General features: G+C 39.9%; 1 protein-coding gene and 1 long non-coding RNA gene across 10 annotated transcripts in view; one reads left to right on the plus strand and one right to left on the minus strand.

The window, feature by feature from the left end:
- The window catches only part of LOC140481396 (uncharacterized), a 70,795-nt gene extending 53,329 nt beyond the window's left edge, over positions 1 to 17,466 (minus strand). For 2 of the 9 annotated variants that reach the window (XR_011961516.1, XR_011961518.1), the window contains exons 1-2: positions 16,875 to 17,466; positions 6,546 to 6,625 (exon numbers count right to left, since the gene is read on the minus strand). Coding sequence is in view for 5 of the 9 variants with exons in the window: in XM_072577519.1 (XP_072433620.1) it covers positions 7,812 to 9,932 (2,121 nt within the window). In the remaining 4 variants the exon portion in view is untranslated. The other 7 variants (XR_011961517.1, XM_072577519.1, XR_011961515.1 and 4 more) reach the window with 7 other exon arrangements.
- Positions 16,648 to 22,098, plus strand: part of LOC140481398 (uncharacterized) — a 29,183-nt gene continuing 23,732 nt past the window's right edge. The window contains exon 1 of the long non-coding RNA XR_011961519.1: positions 16,648 to 16,751. This is a non-coding gene — a long non-coding RNA (uncharacterized lncRNA). The remainder of the gene's footprint in view (positions 16,752 to 22,098) is intronic.

A 22,098-nucleotide genomic window follows, 5' to 3' on the forward strand; every position in this document is an offset into this window, starting at 1 on the left:
ATGGCTATTTTGGATTGACGCAGAGATGGTGGGCAGAAGGGCCTTTTACTGTGCTGTGGACTGGGGTCTGTAGCGTGTGGGAGTGTGAGATAGATACAGAAACAGAGAGGCGTTTTATGTTCCAGAGTGATGCTAGTGAGAGTTCAATTCCCCTCACCTTTCAGGTTAAACCACTGCCAGTCATCTCTCTCTCAGAGAGCAGCCCTATGGCTGGTAAGACTGCAGCGACTTTACTGTATCTGGATCTTGATGACATTGAGAAAATTGTGAAAACTCCAGATCACCTGAATTTAAGACAGCAGAGTCTTCAGTGATGTTTGGGTAGTGGTAAAGGTAATATTTTGCAACAGTGTATTTTATTACTAATAGAAAATAGGCTGCAGGGGGATGTCAGATACGGGTGCAAGTCTGAAAGTGTGAATACTGAGGAGTACCTTAAGCACCACCAATGATAACGTTACATGGACTTATGGGCCGAACAACTAAAGACCTAACGTCCAGGTCCTCCTCAGTCTCTATTAAATCGTAAAAACCGCAACACCAGGTTATAATCCACCAGGTTTATTTGGAAGTACTAGCTTTCAGAGCACTGCTCCTTCATCGGGTAACTACTTACTCGATGAAGGAGCAGTGCTCTGAAAGCTAGTACTTCCAAATAAACCCATTGGACTATAACTGGGTGTTGAGAGATTTTTAACTTTGTCCACCCCAGTCAAACACTGGCACCGCCACATCTGTTAAAATAAACATTATAAAAATGTAATCTAAGTAACTGCTAAAATGTAATCAACTACTTCTGGTTCAACACAATAATTCTCTAGTTAGACCAAGAAGTGATTCTCCTCTACCACAACAAAGACCATGCAGTTTTCTATACTTGAAAGAGGATGGTGGCATCAGCAACAACAAATGGGGAAGTTGGGATATAGAAATGTTGTCACTGGACTAGTAATTCACAAACCCAAGATAATGCTATGGGGTCTTGAGTCTGAATATGATCACAGCATTGGTAAAATTTTAATTCAATTAACAAATCTGAAATTTAAAAAAGCTAGACTAATGATGATGAAATTGAAATAATTGCCAATTGTCATAAAAACCCATCTAGTGCACAATTGTTCTTTAGGAAAGGAAAATCTGCCATCCTTAGTTGGTCTGGTCTAGATACAACTCCAGATGCATAGTAATGTGGTTGACTCTTAACTGCCTTCTGACATGTCTCAGCAAATCTCTCATTTGTATCTAAGCCATATAAAGTATGATTAAAGTAATGATAAATGTCCCAGACATCCAGCATTCTTGGTTATGTCCTGCCGCACCAGCAGGACAGACCCACCAGAGGTGACAGCACATTGATATACAGCTAGGAGGGAGTCACCTGGGAGTCCTCAACATCAATTCTGAACCAAATGTAGCCTTATGGTATCAGATCAAAAATGGGCAAGGTCATCTCACGCTACCTACAGTTTCTCCTCCCTCCCCACCCCAATCAGTTACTCCTTCACATTGAACACGACTCAGAAGATGTACTATGGTGGCAAGGGAATTTCAACATCTACATCTCTATGACTCTGTCACCAAGGGTGGCTTTTTCAGTCCACAACTGATCAAGGAGGCCAGGTACTATAAAACATAACTGCTTGACTGAAGAGTCTTGTGGTGCAGTGGGAGTGTTCTACATCTGAGCAAAAATATTCAAGTCACACCTATTCCAGAGGTGCATCATAGCATCCCTGAACAGGTTGATTAGGGAATACAAAAATGCTGATAGACTGGGCAGGTAGTGAAGGAACCAGCAAGAGGGAAAAAACAAATTTCCCCTTGTCCTCACCAATCTGCTGCAGCAGACACATCTGTCCATGGCAACACCAATAGGAGTGATCACCATACAGTCCATGTTGAGGTGAAGTCCTGCCTTCACAATAAGGATACATTTTATTGTTTTGTGTGGCACTATCACCATATTAAAATGGAACAGATCAGATCTAGCAACACAAGAATTGGCATTCATGAGGCATTGTGGGCCATCGGCAGCAGAATTGCATTCAAACTCAGTCTGTAACCTTACCATCCAGCATTTGAGCTACTGTTCCACGAGCATCAAGCCAGGGGAATTAAACCTAGTTCAAAGAAGAGTGCAAGAAGGCATGCCAAGTGCAGCATCCAGTATGCCCAGTGAGGTACCTAGTAAAGGTTAAGAAAAATAGCATCTTGTGAATGCACAGAAATTCACCAAAACAAAAGCTGGTTAAAGCTGTGCTAGCACTCTGGAATAGCTATCAGAAAAAACTCACTTTACTAACACTCCTAATTACTTTTTACTGATCACTGATTCTTACATTTGCCCTGCAAAGATAGTAACATTAACACTTCCACCTCTGACTACATGACAGAGAGAAAGTCATTAATGAAGCAACTGAAGATAGTGTCCTAGGCCAAAACTATACCGATGAACTCTTACTGTGATAGCCTGGAACTGAGATAATTGACATCCAATAACCACAATCATCATTAGTTATGGCTCCAAACAGCAGAGAGTTTTTCCCTAATTTCCACTAACTCCAGTTTTCCAAGAGCTATTAGCTGTACTATACAGACAAATGCTACCTTGATGTCAAAAGTAGTCACACTCACCTCACTTTTGACATTCAGATTTTTTTTGTCCATGTTTGGACCAAGTGTGTCGAAGTCAGGAGCTGAATGACCCTGATGGAAACCAAACTGAGCATGTATCAATTGAATAGCATTGTCAATGTTAACCATCCACACATGAATGGAGTAGACCAACACAACAATGGATTTGTCTTGTTTGTGAACAGGACGTAACTGACAATTTTCCACAATTTCAGGTAGGTACCAGTGTTGTATCTACAGTAGAACAGAAGATGAGGACCACAGATGCTGGAGATCAGTTGAAAAGTGTGGCACTGGAAAAACACAGCAGGTCAGGCAGCATTAGAGGAGCAGAATTGATGTTTCGAACATAAGCCCTTAAATCAGGAACGTGAAGGGTGGGGGAGAGAAGGGGGATGAGAGATAAATAGGAAGGTGGGGGTGAGATAGCTGGAAGGCAATTGGTAAATGCAGGTGAGGATGATAGTGATAGGTCGGAGGAGAAACGTGGGAAGGAAGCTGGAAAGGTAGGACAGTTTAAGAGGGCGGTGCCGAGTTGGAGTATTGGATCCGGAATAAGGTGTGGGGAGGGGAGATGAGGAAACTGATGAAGTGAACATTGGTGCCATGTGATTGGAGGGCCGCAAAGTGGAAGATGAGGCATTCTTCCTCCAGGAATTAGGTGAGTTGGATTTAGTGGTGGAGGCAGCCCAGCACTTTTATGTTCCTGGTGGTGGAGTGTGGTTGGGGGCAGGAGGGGAAGAGAGGGGGGGGTTGAAGTGATCGGCCAAGTGTTAGGGGTTGTTTGATGCACATTCCAGGGATGTTCCCGGAAACCTTTCACAAGCTGGCATTGTCTCCTCAATGTACAGGAGACCACTTCCAGAGCAATGGTGTCTAAATGTGCCGGAATATCTCTGCCGGTTGTGGGCTTTAGACAGAGGTGGGTGGGTGGGGGGGGAGAAATGAGGTGTATGTACACGTGTTACACTTCTCTTGAGCTGTCCTACCTGTCCATTTTCCTTCCCACCTATCCACTCCACCCTCCCCTCTGACCTATCACCTTCACCCAGACGTGCATTTACTTATCACCTTCCCAGCTATCTCACCCCTACCTCCACCCACTGATTTATCTCTCAGCCCCCTTCTCCCCCCCCACCGCATCCCCATTCAAGGTGAAGGGCTTACATCCAAAATGCCGATTCTTCTACTCCTCGGATGCTGCCTGAACCTGCTATGCTTTTCCAGTGCCACTTTTCGATTTTATCCTGAAATAGCTTGGCTAGGGGCATACTTAGTTCTGCAGCACAGTCCTTTGGTACTATTGCCATAACCATAACCTTTGCAGTGTCTTCTGCCATTTATGTGTTGGGCTATCTGACAATTGAGGATGGGAATATGTTTGGAGGTCCCACCTCTTGCTGTCTATTTAAACTGTCAATCTCCATTCATTAGATGTGTGCAGAACTTAAATCTGATTTGTTGGTTATGGAATCACCATTTATTGCATACAGATCCCACTGTTTGACACATAAGTAACTGCGCTGTAGCTTCAACAGATTGACCCCTCAGCTTTATGTATGCCTGTTGCTTCTCCCACCTGTTGCATGACCCACCTGCACTTTTCAATGTTCTACGACTGATGTCCTGGCCTGATGGTAATGATATAGTGAAGGCAATGCCAGGCCATGTGGTTAAAGATAGTGTTTCAATAAAATTCTGTTGCTGATTGCGCACAGCTAAAAGCTGCCCTATTTCAATTTGGTTCAAAGTCTATCCTATTCAGCATAATTCAACACAATGCAGAGTATCCTCACCATGAAGACAGGACCATGCAATACTCCTTATTACTGATATGGTCATGGATAGATGCATCTGAAACAGATTGATGTGGAGGAGTGTGAAATGACATTTCATTCTTATCAGTTCCAACATCATCTGCAACTCACACTAGCAATTATGTTTGTAGAATTCCAAAATCTAATTTAACTTTAATCATAATGCTCAGAATCCAACTAAGTATGGGACTGCTCTGAGTAAAAGCATTTTTATATAATGTTCACTAAATTATTAAGTCATCATAACAAACACAACAGAAATTACACTTAATTGAACAGTGATGTCAGCAACGATACAATGGAATATTGACTCAACTGGCTGGATTGCTGTCCCTTCTTCTGTCTGTGTAAAATGTAGGCCTATCCAACAATAACTCATGGCATGAAACCTGCCTGATCTAGACATTGCATGATTAGATTCTTAATTGGTTAGGGTATGCATTGGCAATGCATGAACAATTTATGGCCAATTTTGGATAGATAAGGTAATTTCTGATTGTAATTCGGAAAGAAACCTATTATATGACAGCACTTCCCATTTTTACTGATTGATTTTTTTTAAAGATGAAAATCACTATTGAGTCTGTCCCTTTTGAAACAGCTTGTCCCTCTAAGCTTATCAATCCCATAGATCATACAAACAAGCCACTAGTAAATCAATTCGTGTCTCTACTTCTGGGGATGGTATGCTCAAATTATACATCTAAAAAAACCAAAACACGTACAAAACTCATTACCCAAGTCCAAAATTGCATGTATGTCCATTGGCTTGTTACATTTTACAGACAAAACAATTTTAAAATACAAGTTGTCTTTGAGTAAAAGCTGTGTTCACTTCAAAAGTTTCAGTTTACATTAGCTGGAGCCATAAAACAATAAACCTTTCGATCTGTCAAAAGACAGACTCTTTACAGAATTCTTTAATCACAATTAAGTCAGTATTCTTAATTATAGAAAAATGACTCGATCCTAAATATCCTTTAGAATTCAACCAACTCAGTCATCAGTAGTGCTACTGAGCCACTCTTTCATGGAATCAAAGTTGAGGACTCCCAGGGCAATTCCCTCCTAACAATAGACAGAAACTAGGAGAAAAAGTGAGCCATTCAAAACTTTGAGCCTTCACCAAGCATTCAAATAATCATTGCTAATTCTCTATCTCAATGCCATATTCCTATTTTCCCACCATACATTTCCAGATTTTAAGGGCATCAAAACAGATCTCTCCTGTTCTTGAATATATTCAGTGGTTTGGCCTCCAAAGTTATAGGTGGTAGAGAATTCCACCTTTTGAGTGAAGAAATTTTTTCCTCATCTTAGTCCAAAATGATCTATCCAGTAACAGGAGACTGTGTCCCCTGGTTCTGGACTTCCTAACCAGGGAAAATATCTTTCCTGCATCTAGTATGTCCAGCCCTGCTTGAATTTTACATCTCTGGTGAGTCTGTCCTGCCTGTGGGCCAGAATATATCCAGGGATGGTATCAGTGACATCTGGACCATTAACAAACCAGACGGGTTTTTCATGGCAAACTCATAGTGGTTTCAGAGTCATCATTAGCTAGCTTTTAATTTCAGACATTTGTTGTGTCCAAACGTCATCTGCCATGGTGAGATTTGAACATAATTCCCGAGTATATTAAATGGGAATTTGGATAAATAGTTCAGTGACATTACAACTATGCCATTGCCTCAATTTGATTATGACGTTCCCTTAAGCTAAGGGCTAGTAATTGCTGCAAACGATGCTGGCTCTCATCCTAGATGGTAAACTAGGTATTCATAATATTAGAAAATTGCCAGGCATCAGACTAACCCTGGATTTATGTTAAAATCTTGCCAACTCACTGTAATAAGAACATCAGTTCCTCTCTGTCAACCAGATTTAATTTGTTAGGTAAACCTCCAAGTCTTCCTTCAAGATGATCCATATTCAGTAAAGGAAAGTATAATACATAAAACATCGTCATGCAAAACAGTTTATAGCATCAAAATCTGTTGTGATCCTGCACAGACTATATCTACTCAAGTCATCCTACCTCTATCAATACATAACCACCAGAAAAGTATCCAGCTTACCCTTTCCACTACGTACCTAGTTTCCAGTGCCTCTGTCCAACTTCCAGCAAAACCAGAAACCTGCCATGTAGGAATAGCCAGAGGACCAATCTCATCCTTATTACAAAAGTAAACACTATAAATTAAACAATGGTACAAAACTGTTTTGATTTTTTTTAATTTGATTAACAGAAAACATCTATATTTTGCTGTTAAAGATTTGTTACATACATAAATGTACTGCAAAATAATTATTGTTGAAAAAACAAGTCACTGCTAAAAAAGTATTGAAATTATCTCTGCGAGACGCAGCACCAGATTTTCTTAACAGTTTGTGACTAATACAGTTACAGAATACACAAAGATTTTACCTATAACTTTTTTAAAAAACTGAAAGTAAATTTTTAAACTTTCAGTAAAAATACACTTAACCAGCAGAGGTCTTTAATACAAAATTAAAAGTCTGTACAATAAGCAAACACCTAGACTATTACTGAAAACAAAATCCCTTGGCAACCACACTTGGGTCCTAGATGCTTATAAAGAAGCTGCTAAACCTTTTGTGAATTGTTAAGCTTTTTCACTGAATTCCACACACACGCATGCCTGGAATTTGTTTCCACACATATAATATGTGAGGCAATAACCAGAATATGAAAATAGAGAATTAAGAAAATTATGTTCTAAAACAAAACATTATATTGAAAGCTTAGTTAACTCAAACAGGCTAATCAACTGCATACAGAACATCAACATATGAAAAATCATTAATTTGCCAAGCAGCACAGCCAGGCAATGAAATGTACTGCCAACTAAAACGAAAAAAAAAACTCTATTTATAACTACTCCAGAAATGAAAGAAGAAAACAAAGGTAGACAAAAATATGTAGGGTGCATTTGGCCTTTTCAGTCTAGTAATGAATGGAGAACTTTATAAACAATCCAACAATGAAGTGCATGCTCGTTCAGTAACCTAATTACGTGAAAATCAATGTTAGTAGAAATTGAAGAATGAAATTTTATATTTGAAAAAAATTACCTGCTTGCATTAACTAAAGAAAACATAATTCCACATTTTCAACTGATCCAGGACATTAAAAAGGAAACAAAAGCAGTCAGTGAAAAAGGAACATATTTCAAACATTTACAATTAATTTGCTTCATTGTCCTGTAATTCTGCAAAATTTCTAAGAAAGCAAGCATTTTAAATTAAAGAACTTTAATAGAGATTAGCTATATATAGGAAGATGAGGGATTTAGTGCTGTGAACTGGAGCATTTTCCCCTTTAAAATTCATATTATTCTACTCATCACCTTGATTAGATATGACACTGGCACCTTGAATCTGCTGACATGTATGTTTTTTTAACTCAGCTGGAAGCTGAAACCCATCTCCACAAAATGAGCAATGAATGGGGAAATTTTTTGTGTGAGCTATTCTGACATGGCCTATGTAATTGACAAACAGATATGTGCTATAAGAACAGTAATTACATTTGTAAAGCATTCGGTTATCAGTGACATTAGACTGATTAGTCTTTGAAATATTTTGCTTGTGAATTTTGAGGTGATCACGGAGATCAATTTGCTTCTCAAACTTGCTGCTGCATGTCTCACAATTAAAGGTTTTGCCTTGAGTATTTGGTTTATGAATATTCAGATGATGCTGTAAATCTTCTTTGCTCTGATAATGAACATTACAGCTATCGCAGTTGAACGATTTTTGTTCTGCATGCTTTTTTTCTGTGTCATCGGTCAGGGTTGGTAAATCATCATGAGTGAGCTTACAGGTTAGTGGCTTTTGTACAGAATGGAGAAGTTTGTGCTTCTGGAATGTGTCCTGCTCTTCAAATGTCTTTCCACATTCAAAACAAGATAAAACATTATCTGTTGAAGAAGGTGCAGAATCTTGATGAGCCACCACACACTCTGCAGGTTCCTGAAGCTGCAACTTTGAAGTCTGACTTTTACTAGCATTAGGTTGTGAATGCATTTTTCCTGCATCTGATGACTGAATTTTCAGAGAGGAATTCTCATGCAACTGTGCTACTTCTTTATGTGAACTATTGGGCTGGACTGAAGGCAATTCTGAACTGATTAACTTTTTCTCTTGATCTGTATTCTGCTGTTTATTAGCTTCAACGTTTTCAGTACAACTATCTTTCTGCTGAGAGGTACATTGTTTCTCATGATTCTTAAAAGCTCTGGCATAATCAGATTCAAAGTCACATTTAGAACATTTGTAATAAGCTTCGCCAGTGTGAACAGACATGTGCCTTTTAAGCTCCTTGTCCATAACAAAACATCTTCCACATTCAGTACATCGATAAGGATAAGGTTTGTCATGTACCCTTACAACATGATATAGAGCACTACTTTTACTTTTACAATGGAATCTACAGAAACTACAGTAAAACGTTCCTCTAACATATTTAACATGTTCTTGCAAACTTTTTGCATAATCCTTTTCTTCCGAAGGCCCTTCAAGATCATTTGAAAGTGGCACCACTTTGGGATTATTTGAAACTGTCTGCTCTACAGAAGCTTTTTGAATTGCCCTTTTTCTAGGACCTTTCAAAACTGCTCGTTTTTTAGTGCGTGAAACCACAACTTCTTTGGGATTATTTGAAGCTGATGATTTACGAGTGGATTCCTGCTGTATTGGGTAATGGCCACTGGAATCACTGTACTCAAAGAGTGCAGCATTGGCATCCTTCTTTTTCTTCTGACAGTTATGGATATTTAACTCATCCGCAGTATTGAACTTAGTGCCACATTTTTCACAGTTGAAATCAACATTTTTGGGTTCTTCTACTTTACGCTTTGGTCTTCCGGGTCTCCTCTTAACAGGCTGTACCTCAACTGTGCTTGAACTGGTTTCTGCAGGTTTTATTGGAGGTGGCTGTACTTCAGTTGTGTTTGAAGCTATTTCAGTACGTTTTCTACGCCCCCTTCGCTTTTTTACAGGTTTTTCTTCCTTAATTACTTTGGACTCTTTTAACTTTCTTTTTGTAGCTCGCACTGATTTACCAACTTCACTGACAACTCCTTCACGACGTTCTTTTGTTTGGAAGGTTTTTTCAATCTTGTTCAGCTTTGGATGCTGTGTGGTGACATGATCGTAAACCTTACTGTACACCTTGTTTGTGAAGAAACATAAATGACAGTGGAATAATTTGGCACTTTTCTGATAAAGCACAGTATTTGTTCGATCAGAGAATTCAGGATGAATGGACCCAAGATGTTTCTCCAAAGTTTCATGATCGGTATACTTGAAATCACAGTGCACACAAGTTAAACATTCAGAAGTACTATTTGGTTGGTCTTTTGTTTCCAGTTTCTCTTCAGTACTAAGTCTAGTAGCAGAATCTTCTTTCTGATTTGCAAATTCTTTTTTCTGTATCACTGTTATTTGTACAGCCATGATGCTTTTACCTCTGAAGTGGTTTGCTACAGTGACAGTGCCCAGAAATCTTCCTTGGGAAGCTCTTACTGACTGTACTTTCTGTTCCTTAAATTGTGCAAATTCCTTCTTAATGAGATCATAGGTTTAAGTCCTCATATGGAATGGTTTGGGATTTATTCAAAGCTTCTTTCAGCTCACAAACAAGCAACACACTTTATAAAGAATTATGGAAATGGACGGGTCTATTCCAATTTTCACAGTAGAGCTGTGCTCACCTACAAGGCAGAAGCAGAAGAAATTAATTACAGCAAGACACTGTATTGAACGACTGTCATCTGCCCACATTCAATAGCTCTGCATTTTAAAAAGAAATTCATCCAAACTAGAAAATATAAAACCACAAGTTTCAGAACATTATAATCATTTGTTTATAAGAATATGCAATATGACTCATTACTTCCTAACAGTTACCTATGTATGACATCGAAGTAAATTAATGTTAGAAATCATTGACGTTAGCAGGATGGGGGAGGGGTTTAATTATTAACAGGGACCAAGTTTAATCATTCTGTGGCAAACTGGAACTGATGTCAAGAACCAAATAAAAGACAATGTACTATATCTGAAGCCAATCTTCCTTCCAAATTTTAATGGATCTCTTATAGAATTTTCCTTTATTTCATAATACCAATTCTATAATTAAAGGCAGTAGCAAGGTTCGATGGGGTTAAGTGGCTCAGGTCATTCTAAACATTAGTTCTTCTCATGATAGCAACTGTTTTGTTTACCTCCACACATTTCTCCCCCACCCTCCAAAAATAACCCTTTTACCCCATAATTTTCTACTGTGCTTGGGTTCATTTCATATAACTACCAATACTTTATTTCCCATTATTAATTGCCCAGTCTCAACCAATGGGTTCAAATTTATATCTATTTTCTTTTCATAAAACGATAAAACCATACAGTGAAATTCTACATTTCCTGCTAGTTTACTGATTCTAATTTCTCCCTTTTTTAATGGGATTTTTTGCTGGTTTATAAATTTTTCAGTCTTCTCGCCTACCATTAATCATTGCAAGAGAGCATACCACTTCTTTAAATTTTAATCTTTTGATACCAGCCTTACCTTTCTTAATTAAGCCATAGAAGATTATCTTACTGTTCTCATTTCTGAATGGCATACAGCTTTGATGAGCGTTATGAAATGCCTGAAACATATGCTGCAGTTTCGCTACCACCTTAACTTTTAACAACCTACTTTCCCAGTTCACTGTAGCCAACTCTGTTTTCACACCTTGGTAACTGCATTTATTTCATTTAATTCTCTTGATTCAGACAAATTTCTGAAATTGAAACAGGATGTGAAATTCTATCATGCCATGATCCCAATGCTTGAACGATCCTTTGCTATGAGATCATTAATTAATTCCAACTCATTATTCATTATCAAGTGCAAAACAGCCTGCTCTCTGGCTGGGTCCAAAGCATATTGTTCTGTGACACTGCCCTGAATATATTAATGATTGTCAAGGTTACCTTTCACTATCTGATTTATCAATCTATATGAAGATTGAAATCATTCAAGATTATTTAGAAGTAATAACAGATAATGTATGCTGGCATCAGGCATGCTCACTGATTGGCTAAGGCTGGTGTAATGCCCAGTACGCATTCCATACATCTTGAAGATTTGCAGATTGTATCAAATAGAAATGTATCCAAAAGCCCACTGGCATTTTGCACTAAGCACAATGCTGACTATAACCATCCAGTGCACATTAGGGAAGCTTACAACATATGACATCAGTTATAATTCTGCAACTGGATGGAGCTATCATTATGGTGGAAAGGCCAGGAACATTTATAAATTGTGCTGATGATTTAAAATGAACTGTATTCTGAGTAGGGTGGATCAAAAAAGTTATTCAGGTCAGGGATGAATGGGATGGAGAATAACAGGCAAGTTGCAGGCAGACATTTTGTTCAAGTTACAGTTTATGAAAGATGAAATACTGAAGATAATCAAGAGGACGAACATCTGGAGGCATCAATGCATGATAAAGTTGGCAACTTTGATGTGACTCAGTACAATCAGCGAACCTGCCTGCGCCTGACTCCAGATTTTAAATTGTTTACTGGTTTAAAACCTCCTTCATGCCACTTTTTTTGCTGTTCCCCTTAAAATAGTATCCTTAGGTGGCCGATCCTTCCACCAATGAGAAATATTTCTCCCTAACTATTGGTCAGATTACTCATTATTTTGAACATCAATATCTAATCCAGTCTTTTAGAGTCCAAAAGTCAGAGATGTACAGCACAGAAACAGACCCTTCAGTCCAACTCGTCAATGCCAACCAGATATCCTAACCTAATCTAGTTCCATTTGACAGCAGTTGGCTCATATCCCTCTCAACCATTCCTATACATATACCCATCCAGTTGGCTTTTAAAATGCTGTAATTTTACCAGCATCCACCACTTCCGCTGGCAGCTCATTCTATATATGCACCACCCTCTTGGTCTCTTTTAAATCTTTCCCCCACCCTCACCCTAAACCTACACCTTCTAGTTCTGGACTCCCCACTCCAGTGATAGGACCTTGTCTATTTATCCTATCCATGCCCCTCATTTTAAAAACCTCTATAAGCTCACCTTTCAGCCTCCGATGTTCCAGGGAAGATAGCCCCAGCCTATTCAGCCTCTCCTTATAGCTCAAATCCTCCAACCCTGACAACGTCCTTCGAATAGGAAGGAGACCAGAATTACATGCAGAAGTGGCTGTACAGGATTAGTTAGGCCACAACATGACATCACTCCTATACTGATCGCTCTGACCAATAAAGGAAAGCAAACCAAACATCATCTTCACTATCCTATCTACCTGCAACCCTACTTTCAAGGAACTATGAAACTGCACTTCAAGGACCTTACCATTGAGTGTATAAGTCAAGCTCTGATTTGCTTTGCCAAAATGCAGCATCTCACATTTATCAAAATTAAACTCCATCTGCGACTCATCAACCCATTGGCCCATCTGATCAAGACTCGTTGTATTCTGAGGTAACCTTCTTTGCTCTCAACCATACCACTACTATTTTGGTGTCATCTGCAAACATGCTAACTATACATCCTCTGTTCACATCCAAATCATTTATATAAATGACGAAACACAGGGATCCTCGTGGCACACCACTGGTCACAGGCCTCCAGTCTGAAAAATAACCCTCCCCCCACCACCCTCTCTTCTACTTTCGAGCCAGTTCTGTATCTAAATGGCTAGTTCTCCGTGTATTCCATAAGATCTAACCTTGCTAAACAATCTACCATGAGAAACCTTGTCGAAAGTCTTACTGAAGTCCATATAGATCACGTCCACCGCTCTGCCCTCATCAATCCTCTTTGTTACTTCTTCAAAAACACTAGTGAGACATAATTTCCCATGCACAAAGTCATGCTGACTATCCCTAATCAATCCCTGCCTTTTCAAATACATAAATGCTGTCCCTCAGGATTCCCTCCAAAAACATGCCCACCACTGATGTCTGGCTCACCGGTTTATAGTTCGCAGGCTTTTCCTTACCACCTTTCTTAAATAGTAGCACCACATTAGCCAACCTCCAGTCTTCCAGCATTTCAGCTGTGATTATCGATGATACAAATATCTCAGGAAGGGCCTCAGCAATCACTTCCCTCGCTTCCCACAGAGTTCTAGGGTACACCTGATCAGGTCCTGGGGATTTATCCACCTTTATGCATCCAGCACCTCCTCCTCTATAATATGGACATTCTTCTCAAGCTTCTACTCTTAACCTCTTAAGTCACATCTGTTATGATCAGAATAATCCCCTTCAAACAAGCCTAGACCCTATTTTTTTCTTATCTAAAGGCAAGTATAAAGTTTTGTGTTCCAGATATAACTCAATTATTTCTCGGCTTTAAGCAAAACACACTTTATTCTTACCTCATAGTTAAAATACAAACAAGAGAAAGAAGAATTGGAATGACAACTCTATTGGAAAAGTTAGCAGAATAATAGATTACTTAACTACTAAACAGAAAGTGTTCCAATATAGTAACATCCCACAAACACCCTCTTGGCAAAGGCAAATTCAGTAAAACATTGTCTCACATTCAATTCTGACAACAGAGAACAGGTGCAGCAGAGAGAGAGAGAGAGAGAGAGAGAGAGAGAGAGAGAGAGAGACTTTCACAACTAGTTTCTAAAATCCAGCAACTACTGAAAACTAAACTAAAACTCTGTTCTGTGGCAGCCTAACTCCACTCATTCATGTTGCTTCTATTGGTCCAACTTACAAAATAAACCACAAGGCCTCACAAACTGTTTACGTTATCAGCTTGGAGCAGACCATTCCATACCTTTGTCTCAATTGCCCTTATATAAAAAAGGACAAAATACACCTCTTAATTGCACCATCACAGTTCACATAACCACTTACGTAAATCCTTCTTTAAAACTTATGCAGCTTAATGTCATCAGTAATACTATAAAAGTGCAAGTTCTTTCTCTCTCACTGAATGCATTAAATTGAATATGAATTTAACTGAATAGTGAATTTTAGTACAAGGTGATTGGCAAGGCAATTCATTGGGAGAGCCTCTGCAGACACAATGATCTGAATGGCCTCCTTCTGTATAAAAACTATTCTACGACTCAATTGACTTTTCTGCTAGCTTAAATTGGAAAACAAAATCAAACACTGATCTTACGAGATAGCTGTTAGCACACTACAGGTGTAGGTACACAGAATACTAGAGAAACAAAAATATGTTCCAGTAATTTTAGCAGTGCTCTCATTACCCATTTCTTTGTCACTTCAGCAAGGCATTTAACAAGGTTCCATGTGGTAGCCTTGTGATTAACAAGGTTAGATTGCATGGAATTTAAGGAGAGTTAGCCATTCGGATACAAAAATATCTTGAAGATAGGAGACAAAGGGTGGTAGTGCAGGGTTGTTTTTCAGACATGTGACCAGTGGTGAGCAAGGATCTCTGCTGGATCCACTTTTGGTTGACATTTATATAAATAATTTGGGTGCGAATATAGGAGGAATGGTTAGTAAATTTACAGATGACACCAAAATTGGTGGGGTAGTAGACGGTGAAGAAGGTTATCTCAGAGTACAATGGGACCTTGATTAGATGAACCAATGGGCCGAGGAGTGGCAGATGGAGTTTACTGTAGATAAATGAGAGTTGTTGCATTTCGGTAAGACAAATCGGGACAGGACTTATACACTTAATGGTATGGTCCAAGTGAGTGTTGCTGAGCAAGGAGACCTTGGAGTACAGGTTCATAGTTCCTTGAAAGTGGAATCGCAGGTAGGCAGGGTAATGAAGGCAGCAAGTGGCACGATTGCCTTTATTAATCAGTGCATTCAGTATAGGAGTTCAGATATGAAGTTGTGGCTGTACAGGACATTGGTCAGGCCACATTTGGAATAATGGATTCAGTTCTGGTTTCCCTGCTATAGGAGAGGTGTTGTTAAACTTGAAATGGTACAGAAAAGATTTATAAGGTTGCTGCTAGGATTGAGAGGTTTGAGCTATTGGGAGAGGCTGAATAGGTTGGAGCTATTTTCCCTGGAGTGTTGGAGGCTGAGGGGGGCATGCATAGGGTGAGCAACCAAGGTCTTTTCTACAGGATAGGGGAGTCCAAAACTAGAGGGCATAAGTTTAAGGTGAGCAGGGCAAGATTTAAAAGAGACTTAAGGAGTCACTTTTTCATTCAGAGGGTGGTGTGTATATGGAATTAGCTGACAGAGGTGGATGCTGGTACAACATTTAAAGGGCATCTGGATGGGTCCATGAAAAGAAAGGACTGAGGGGGGTTATGGGCCAAATGGAACTAGACTAATTTAGGATATCTGGTCAGCATGGACAAGTTGGACCAAAGGCTCTATTTCTCTGCTATCCAGCTTTACGTTATCTCTATATCAACAACTGCCAGTACTCTGAAGTTATCCTCAGGATTTTCCTCTTTCTAAATACACTGTTCCACCAACCCAAGTTTTAAAAATAGAAATAAAACATCAGTGCACGATCTCCTATACTAAGCTCACTTTTTCTTCCATCATATATTGGAGAATTCAGCTCCTTCAGTCTTCCATCTTAGTATATAAGATTTTAAAATTTCACCCACGTCTTCTACTCGCGCAAAAAAAAAAGCAGTCTGCTCAGTCAAGGTTTTGAATGGCAATGAATTGGCTCAAACAGAGGCCATATTATTAATGAAAATGCTCAGACGAATTGTTTCTTGTATCAAGGAATCTCACGCTTCCAATGGGAATATATTCCTTCCCTCCAGATCCGAAGATATCACTGAGACTGGGGCAACCATTTTGTGCGGATTTCAGGTAGTGCTGACCTGACGGTATTTAGACTCGAACTTGGCGTCACAACGCCTGCACTTCGCTCCTCTTGCCACCCCCACAGTTGAGCCTTTTACCGTGATCCTGTCTGTATAAGCCCAGTAGGTTGGGCAATTTAACAACAACGCGGCTGACGACCGTTAGCTTGCAGCCGCGCGCGCGCGCGCTTCGCCTTTTCAACCGCGCTTGAAGCAAACGGTCCGGTCACAAGGCGAGTGACGGCAGGCCGCCATGTTGCTGGTTAAGGGACTTTAACGAGCGAACACCATCCTGCCCCGCGCGCGCGCACACATACGCAACTTAAACCTCTCGCTCCCCGCGTCACCGACCACTGGTCCGGTCCGGTCCGATCCGATCCGATCCGATCCCAATTCCGGGGGGGGGGGGGGGTCAGGTCCACTGACAATCGTGAAATCGAAGGAAAACCGATGGGCCCAGGCAAAGGGTAAGACCCGGACGACGGAGCCTTGCTGGGCGAGCACCGCGATCGTTCGCTCCAGAACGTCTCCCCCCCTCCTTCTCCGCCACCGACGCCCTCTGTTCGCCCGTTCCCCGCCGCCACACTCACCGACTGATCCCGAAAACAACAAACACCAAGCGATCCGCTGAGCGCCAAAACCTCAACGCTTCTCAGACAGCGTCGGGCGAACTTCCTTCTAGCTGCAAACAAAAAAAAACAATCAGTAGGGCAGGCCGAAATCTGATTAATAATGTAAATTCCCCAACCGTCCAATGAGGCTCCTTCCACCAGCCGGCTGGTTGGCTGCTGGAAGAGAGGATCTCGATTCTATAAGCTCAATCTTGTCAGTCAGTCGACTAGTGGAGGGTATTTCATAGGATGGTTTTACATATTAATCAGATGTTAATATTTGGCCAGCCCTGCTGGTTATTCTATTGTGTAGCTGGAACCAGTCTGGTTTACGGTATATTTTCAGGAGAGGGTGTCAGACGGCTAGGTTTAAAACCTATCTTTCTTCCCAGATCCGACTTTTGAAGCTACTAATTGTTTGCTTGATGAAGGTTAACAGTTTGTTTTTATGACACCACCACTTTGGGCGAGGTGTGTACACGGGATGCTTCACATTCAGCCAATTGTATACACCACCGCGCACAAAAAGCTTGATAGAATTGGCTGCAGTGAGGTGGAATGGAGGGTTCGTGCAGTTATCAGACCTTCTCGTGTTTCAAATATATGCAGATATAGTTTTGTACAAGTACAAGCTGAACTACTTTAGTGTGTATGTATATACATGAAATAACTGCACAGAGGCTGTCACTAAATCTCCCTTTATTTACAATACATTGACTCTAACCAGCCAGGTCCAAGCCAGTCCTTACACTGAGGAGAGTCTGCATATCTTGTTTAAATCTGTCAGCCGGGGCTTCCCAATTAGCCCAGCTTAACAACTCCAATCAAGGGTCTCATAGTCAATGAGATCCACCTTGCCCTGGTTCCAATCACAACAGGATACAAAGATACTGTGCACACACCATGGGTGCTGGGGAAAAAAATAAGCACTACCGCAGTTAGGTGGTAGTGTGGGGGTTAAATTAAAAAAAACAGAGCTCTCACTGGCCACTGGGGTGTTTTCCCCCTTCTAGGAGATTGGATCAGTGTGTAAGAAAATTTTAAAAATCTAAAAACTGATCACACAGCAAGAAAGAGAGAAAAATAAAAAAAAGAAAAAAGGAAAAAAATACAAAGATACTGTGCACTGCTTGTCACTAGCCACTCCGGTGTTTTCCTTTCTTCCTGGTGGTGGAAATTGAATAAAGATTCGTATAAAGATACTGTGGGTGACACAGTGGTTAGCACTGCTGCCATCAGGTTAGGTGCATTAGTCAGGAGAAATGTAAAATAATAAGATAAGGGAATGAATCTGGGTGGGATACTCTTCGGGGGGTCGGTGGGAACTTGTTGGGCCAAATAGCCTGTTCTCACACTGTAGGGATTCTATACTTTTATGAATAAAGTATATTTTTAAATAAAACAGGTGGTGTGGACCTGACCTCAGACTGCATGGACATTCCAGTACTGTGTATGGACAATTCTCCAAGAATCATGTAGTGCTACCAAATTTAACTCCAATTTGTTTCTCCTTGAAGAAAATAAAAGCAGAAATTTCTGGGGAAACGCAACAGGTCTGGCAACTTCCATGGAGCGAAATAGTTAACATTTCAAGTTCAGTGACCCTACTTCAGAACGTCTCCTTTAAGAAGCTGCTTGAGTTTCACAAGAGTTTTTATTCAGGGCCAAGACCATGTACAATTTTTGAGAAGATTTGTAGCTCAGGTTGAGGTTCAGGTTGTAAGTTTGCTTGCTGAGCTGAAAGTTTTGTTTTCAGATGTTTCGTCACCATGCTAGATAACATCATCAGCGACCCTCCGGTGAAGCGCTGGTATTATGTCCTGCTTTCTATTTATGTGTCTTGGCCTCTTAAAGTGGGTGATATCATTTCTGTTTCTTTGTCTCAGAGGTTGGCAAATGGTATCCAAATCGATGAGTTTATTGATGGAGTTCCGGTTTGAATGCCAGGCCTCTAGGAATTCCCGTGCGTGTCTCTATTTAGCCTGTCCTAGGATGGATATGTTGGCCCAGTCAAAGTGGTGTCCTTCTTCGTCTGTATATAACGATACTAGTGATAGTGGATCATGTCTTTGAGTGGTGAGTTGGTGTTCATGTATCTTGGTGGCGAGTTTTCTGCCTGTCTGTCCGATGTAGTGTTTGTTACAGTTCTTGCATGGTATTTTGTAAATGACATTGTAGAAAAATAAAGATGAAGAATAGACCTGTGTTCCTAAAAATGTTTGTGATGTCACTTATATGCTATTTTGTGAAGACAGAATCTAATTGTGTATTTAGTTGCAGAAATTGCTGGATAATCTCAAGTCTGGCAGCATCTTTGGAGAGAAACAAGAGTTAACGTTTCAGGTCCAATGATCCTTCTTCAGAACTTCTTCTGCTGAGATCTTTCAGGTTTTTTTAGTTTCAGGTTTCCAGCACCTGAAACTCTTTTGGTTTTAATTATATTTAATTGGCTTGCCCTCTCTTTGTTCCCTATAATAACTTCCTTTGTTTCTGACTGCAAAGGACATACATTTGCCTTCACTAATCGTTTTCTCTATAGAAGCTTTTACAATCAATTTGTATGTTCCTTGCAAGCATACTCTTGTACTCGATTTTCTTCCTCTTAATCAATCTTCCTGTCCTCTTTTGCTGAAATCTAAATTGCTCCCAGTCCTCTGATCTACTGCTGTCTTTGGTCAAATTGTATGCCCCTTCCTTGAACCTTAAAGTATCCCCAATTTCCCTGACTAACCATGGTTGGAACACCTTTTCCATTTTATTTTTGTGTCAGACAAGAATAACAATTGTTACAGTTTCTCCATATGCTCTTTAAATGATTTCCATTGTCTGTCTACCACCATCCCTTTAAGTAATGTTCCCCAATTTATCATAGCCAATTCACAGCTCATATCATTGTAGCTTCCTTTATTTAAATTTGGGATCCTAGTCTCAGAATCAACTATACTATGCTCTACCTACGTTCTACACATTATGAACATTCTTCACCAAGGGCCCACAGTAAGACTGCCAATTCATCCTTTCTCATTACTCAATATCCAGTATTGGATGGCTTTTTCTCTAGTTGGTTCCTCAATATATTGATCCAAAAAACCATTCCGTACACACTCCAGCAATTCCTCCTCGACAGTATTGTTACTGGTTTGATTTGTTCGATCTATATGAAGAAGTTGCCCACTATTACAGCTGTAACTTTAGTGCTTATGTCTCTAAGTTCCTGTTTAATGCCTTCCCTACCATTATGACTACAATTTGGTGATCTGGATACAATCCCTACTATTATTTGCTGCTCCTTGGTGTTCCATCCATTCAGATTCCATTTCACCAGAGCTAATATTCTTCCTCACTAATGCATTAATATCCTCTTTAACCAGCAATGATAACCCATCTCCTTTTTCTCTTTGTCTGCCCTTCCTAAAAACTGAATCACCCTGGAATTCAGTTCTTAACCTTTGAAGCCCAATTGTTAACTTCCATTTTTTTTTCTTTTAGGACCTCATTCCCTTTTTTACATAGGTTATTGGTACCAATGTGTACTCTGACTACTGGCTGTTCTCCCTCCCATTCCAGAATGTCCTGTAGCTGCTCTGAGATATTCTTGACCTGGGAGGCAATATTCCATCTTGGAGTCTTCATTTGTGGCCACAGAAACATCTGTCTATTCCCCTTAAGATTGCATCCCTTATTACTGTAGCTTTCCCACAATTATTTATCTTCTCTTGTGCAGCAGAACTAACCTTGGTGCATTAAAATTGGGTGTTGTGACTTTGCTCTGACAGGCCATTACCCCAATAGCATAGAAAGTTGTATATCTATTTTTATAGGGGAATAGCTACAGGAAACTCCTGCACTGCCTGTCTCAACCTTTTTCTTTTCCTGTTGATAATCCATTTCCTCCCTGTCTGTGGAATTTTACCTTGTTGAATGACCACCTCATTGTATGTGCTATCCACAATACTCAGACTCACAAATGATCCACGTATCCCCAGCCACTGCTGCAGTTTCAAAAGTCAAGGTTCCAGGAGTTGTAGCTGGAGTCACTTCCTGTATACATTCTGATCCCAGGTGATTCAGTTTTTCGGAAGGGCAGACCAGCAGGAGGAGTACACCATGACCTTGAGCTCACCTTCCATTCTTTAGCACTTTAAACACTTCGATTGCTCTTAAAATCAAATAATATTAATTACACTGGCCCCCTTTCTGGACCATTGCACTAATTCCTTTGCAAACTATAAACCCAAATAAAAGACATCATAATCTAGTATAAAATGATTAGGACAATTCAGTTTGGTTTACGACAGTTGGGCCATTTTTTAATTAATGGAATAGATTCACTGAGACGATGTATAATGGAGGTGGATCAGGAGGAAAATCAATGTGTGACGCATGCACAGATATTCAAAAGATATTTGAAAAGATCTTTACAGGATTATAAATCAGAATTTGGAGTTAACCCTGTTGCCTTTATAGAAACTTAGATCAGAGGTGGGAGATAGGATACCTCTTTTAACTCAAATCTAAGGTTAGCAGACAACTGGTATTGTCTTGAATTCATTAAATCTCAGTTTTTCACTTTCACGATCTAGATTTTGGAGTAGAAGAGAGCATGCCTAGGTTTACAGACATTACCATGCCAGTAACATAGATATTGAATTTCTTCAAGGCCAGGAGGGCTCAATGTTTGCATAAACAAAGGTGCCACCAACTGATCCTGTAACTCCTTCTGGGTAGCGTTAGCTGGCACTTTGGGCCATGTGATTAATTACATATTGCTAAGGTTTTTGACATGGTCAAGTATGGATCATGTGTATAATTACTGCTTTGCCATAATTATGGTAGTGAAGTGATTTTTTTTAGTTTTTGGGCCCACAGTGAATTGCAAAAACTGTAACAGAAATTGAATGATGGAAGAACTATAGTAGCTGCAGTTTTACTGTAAAAATGTGGAAGTTGTACACTTTAGGGTGAGCAAATGGAAGTAAGGGAGTAACTCAAGAAAATTACAATCACTAGGGAAGTAATCTTGAACAAATTGTTGGAGTTGCACATTGACAAATCCCTGATTCAAATGGGCTTCATCCTAGAGTTTAAAAAAACATGGCTAGTGAGATAGTTGATGAATCTTTTAATTTTCCAAAATTCGTTACATTCAGAGAAGGTTCCATTAGATTTGAAAATAGGAAATGGAACTCCTTCATTCAGAAAG

Source organism: Chiloscyllium punctatum, chromosome 9, assembly GCF_047496795.1.
Source record: "Chiloscyllium punctatum isolate Juve2018m chromosome 9, sChiPun1.3, whole genome shotgun sequence".
Classification (NCBI taxonomy): Eukaryota; Metazoa; Chordata; class Chondrichthyes; order Orectolobiformes; family Hemiscylliidae; genus Chiloscyllium; species Chiloscyllium punctatum.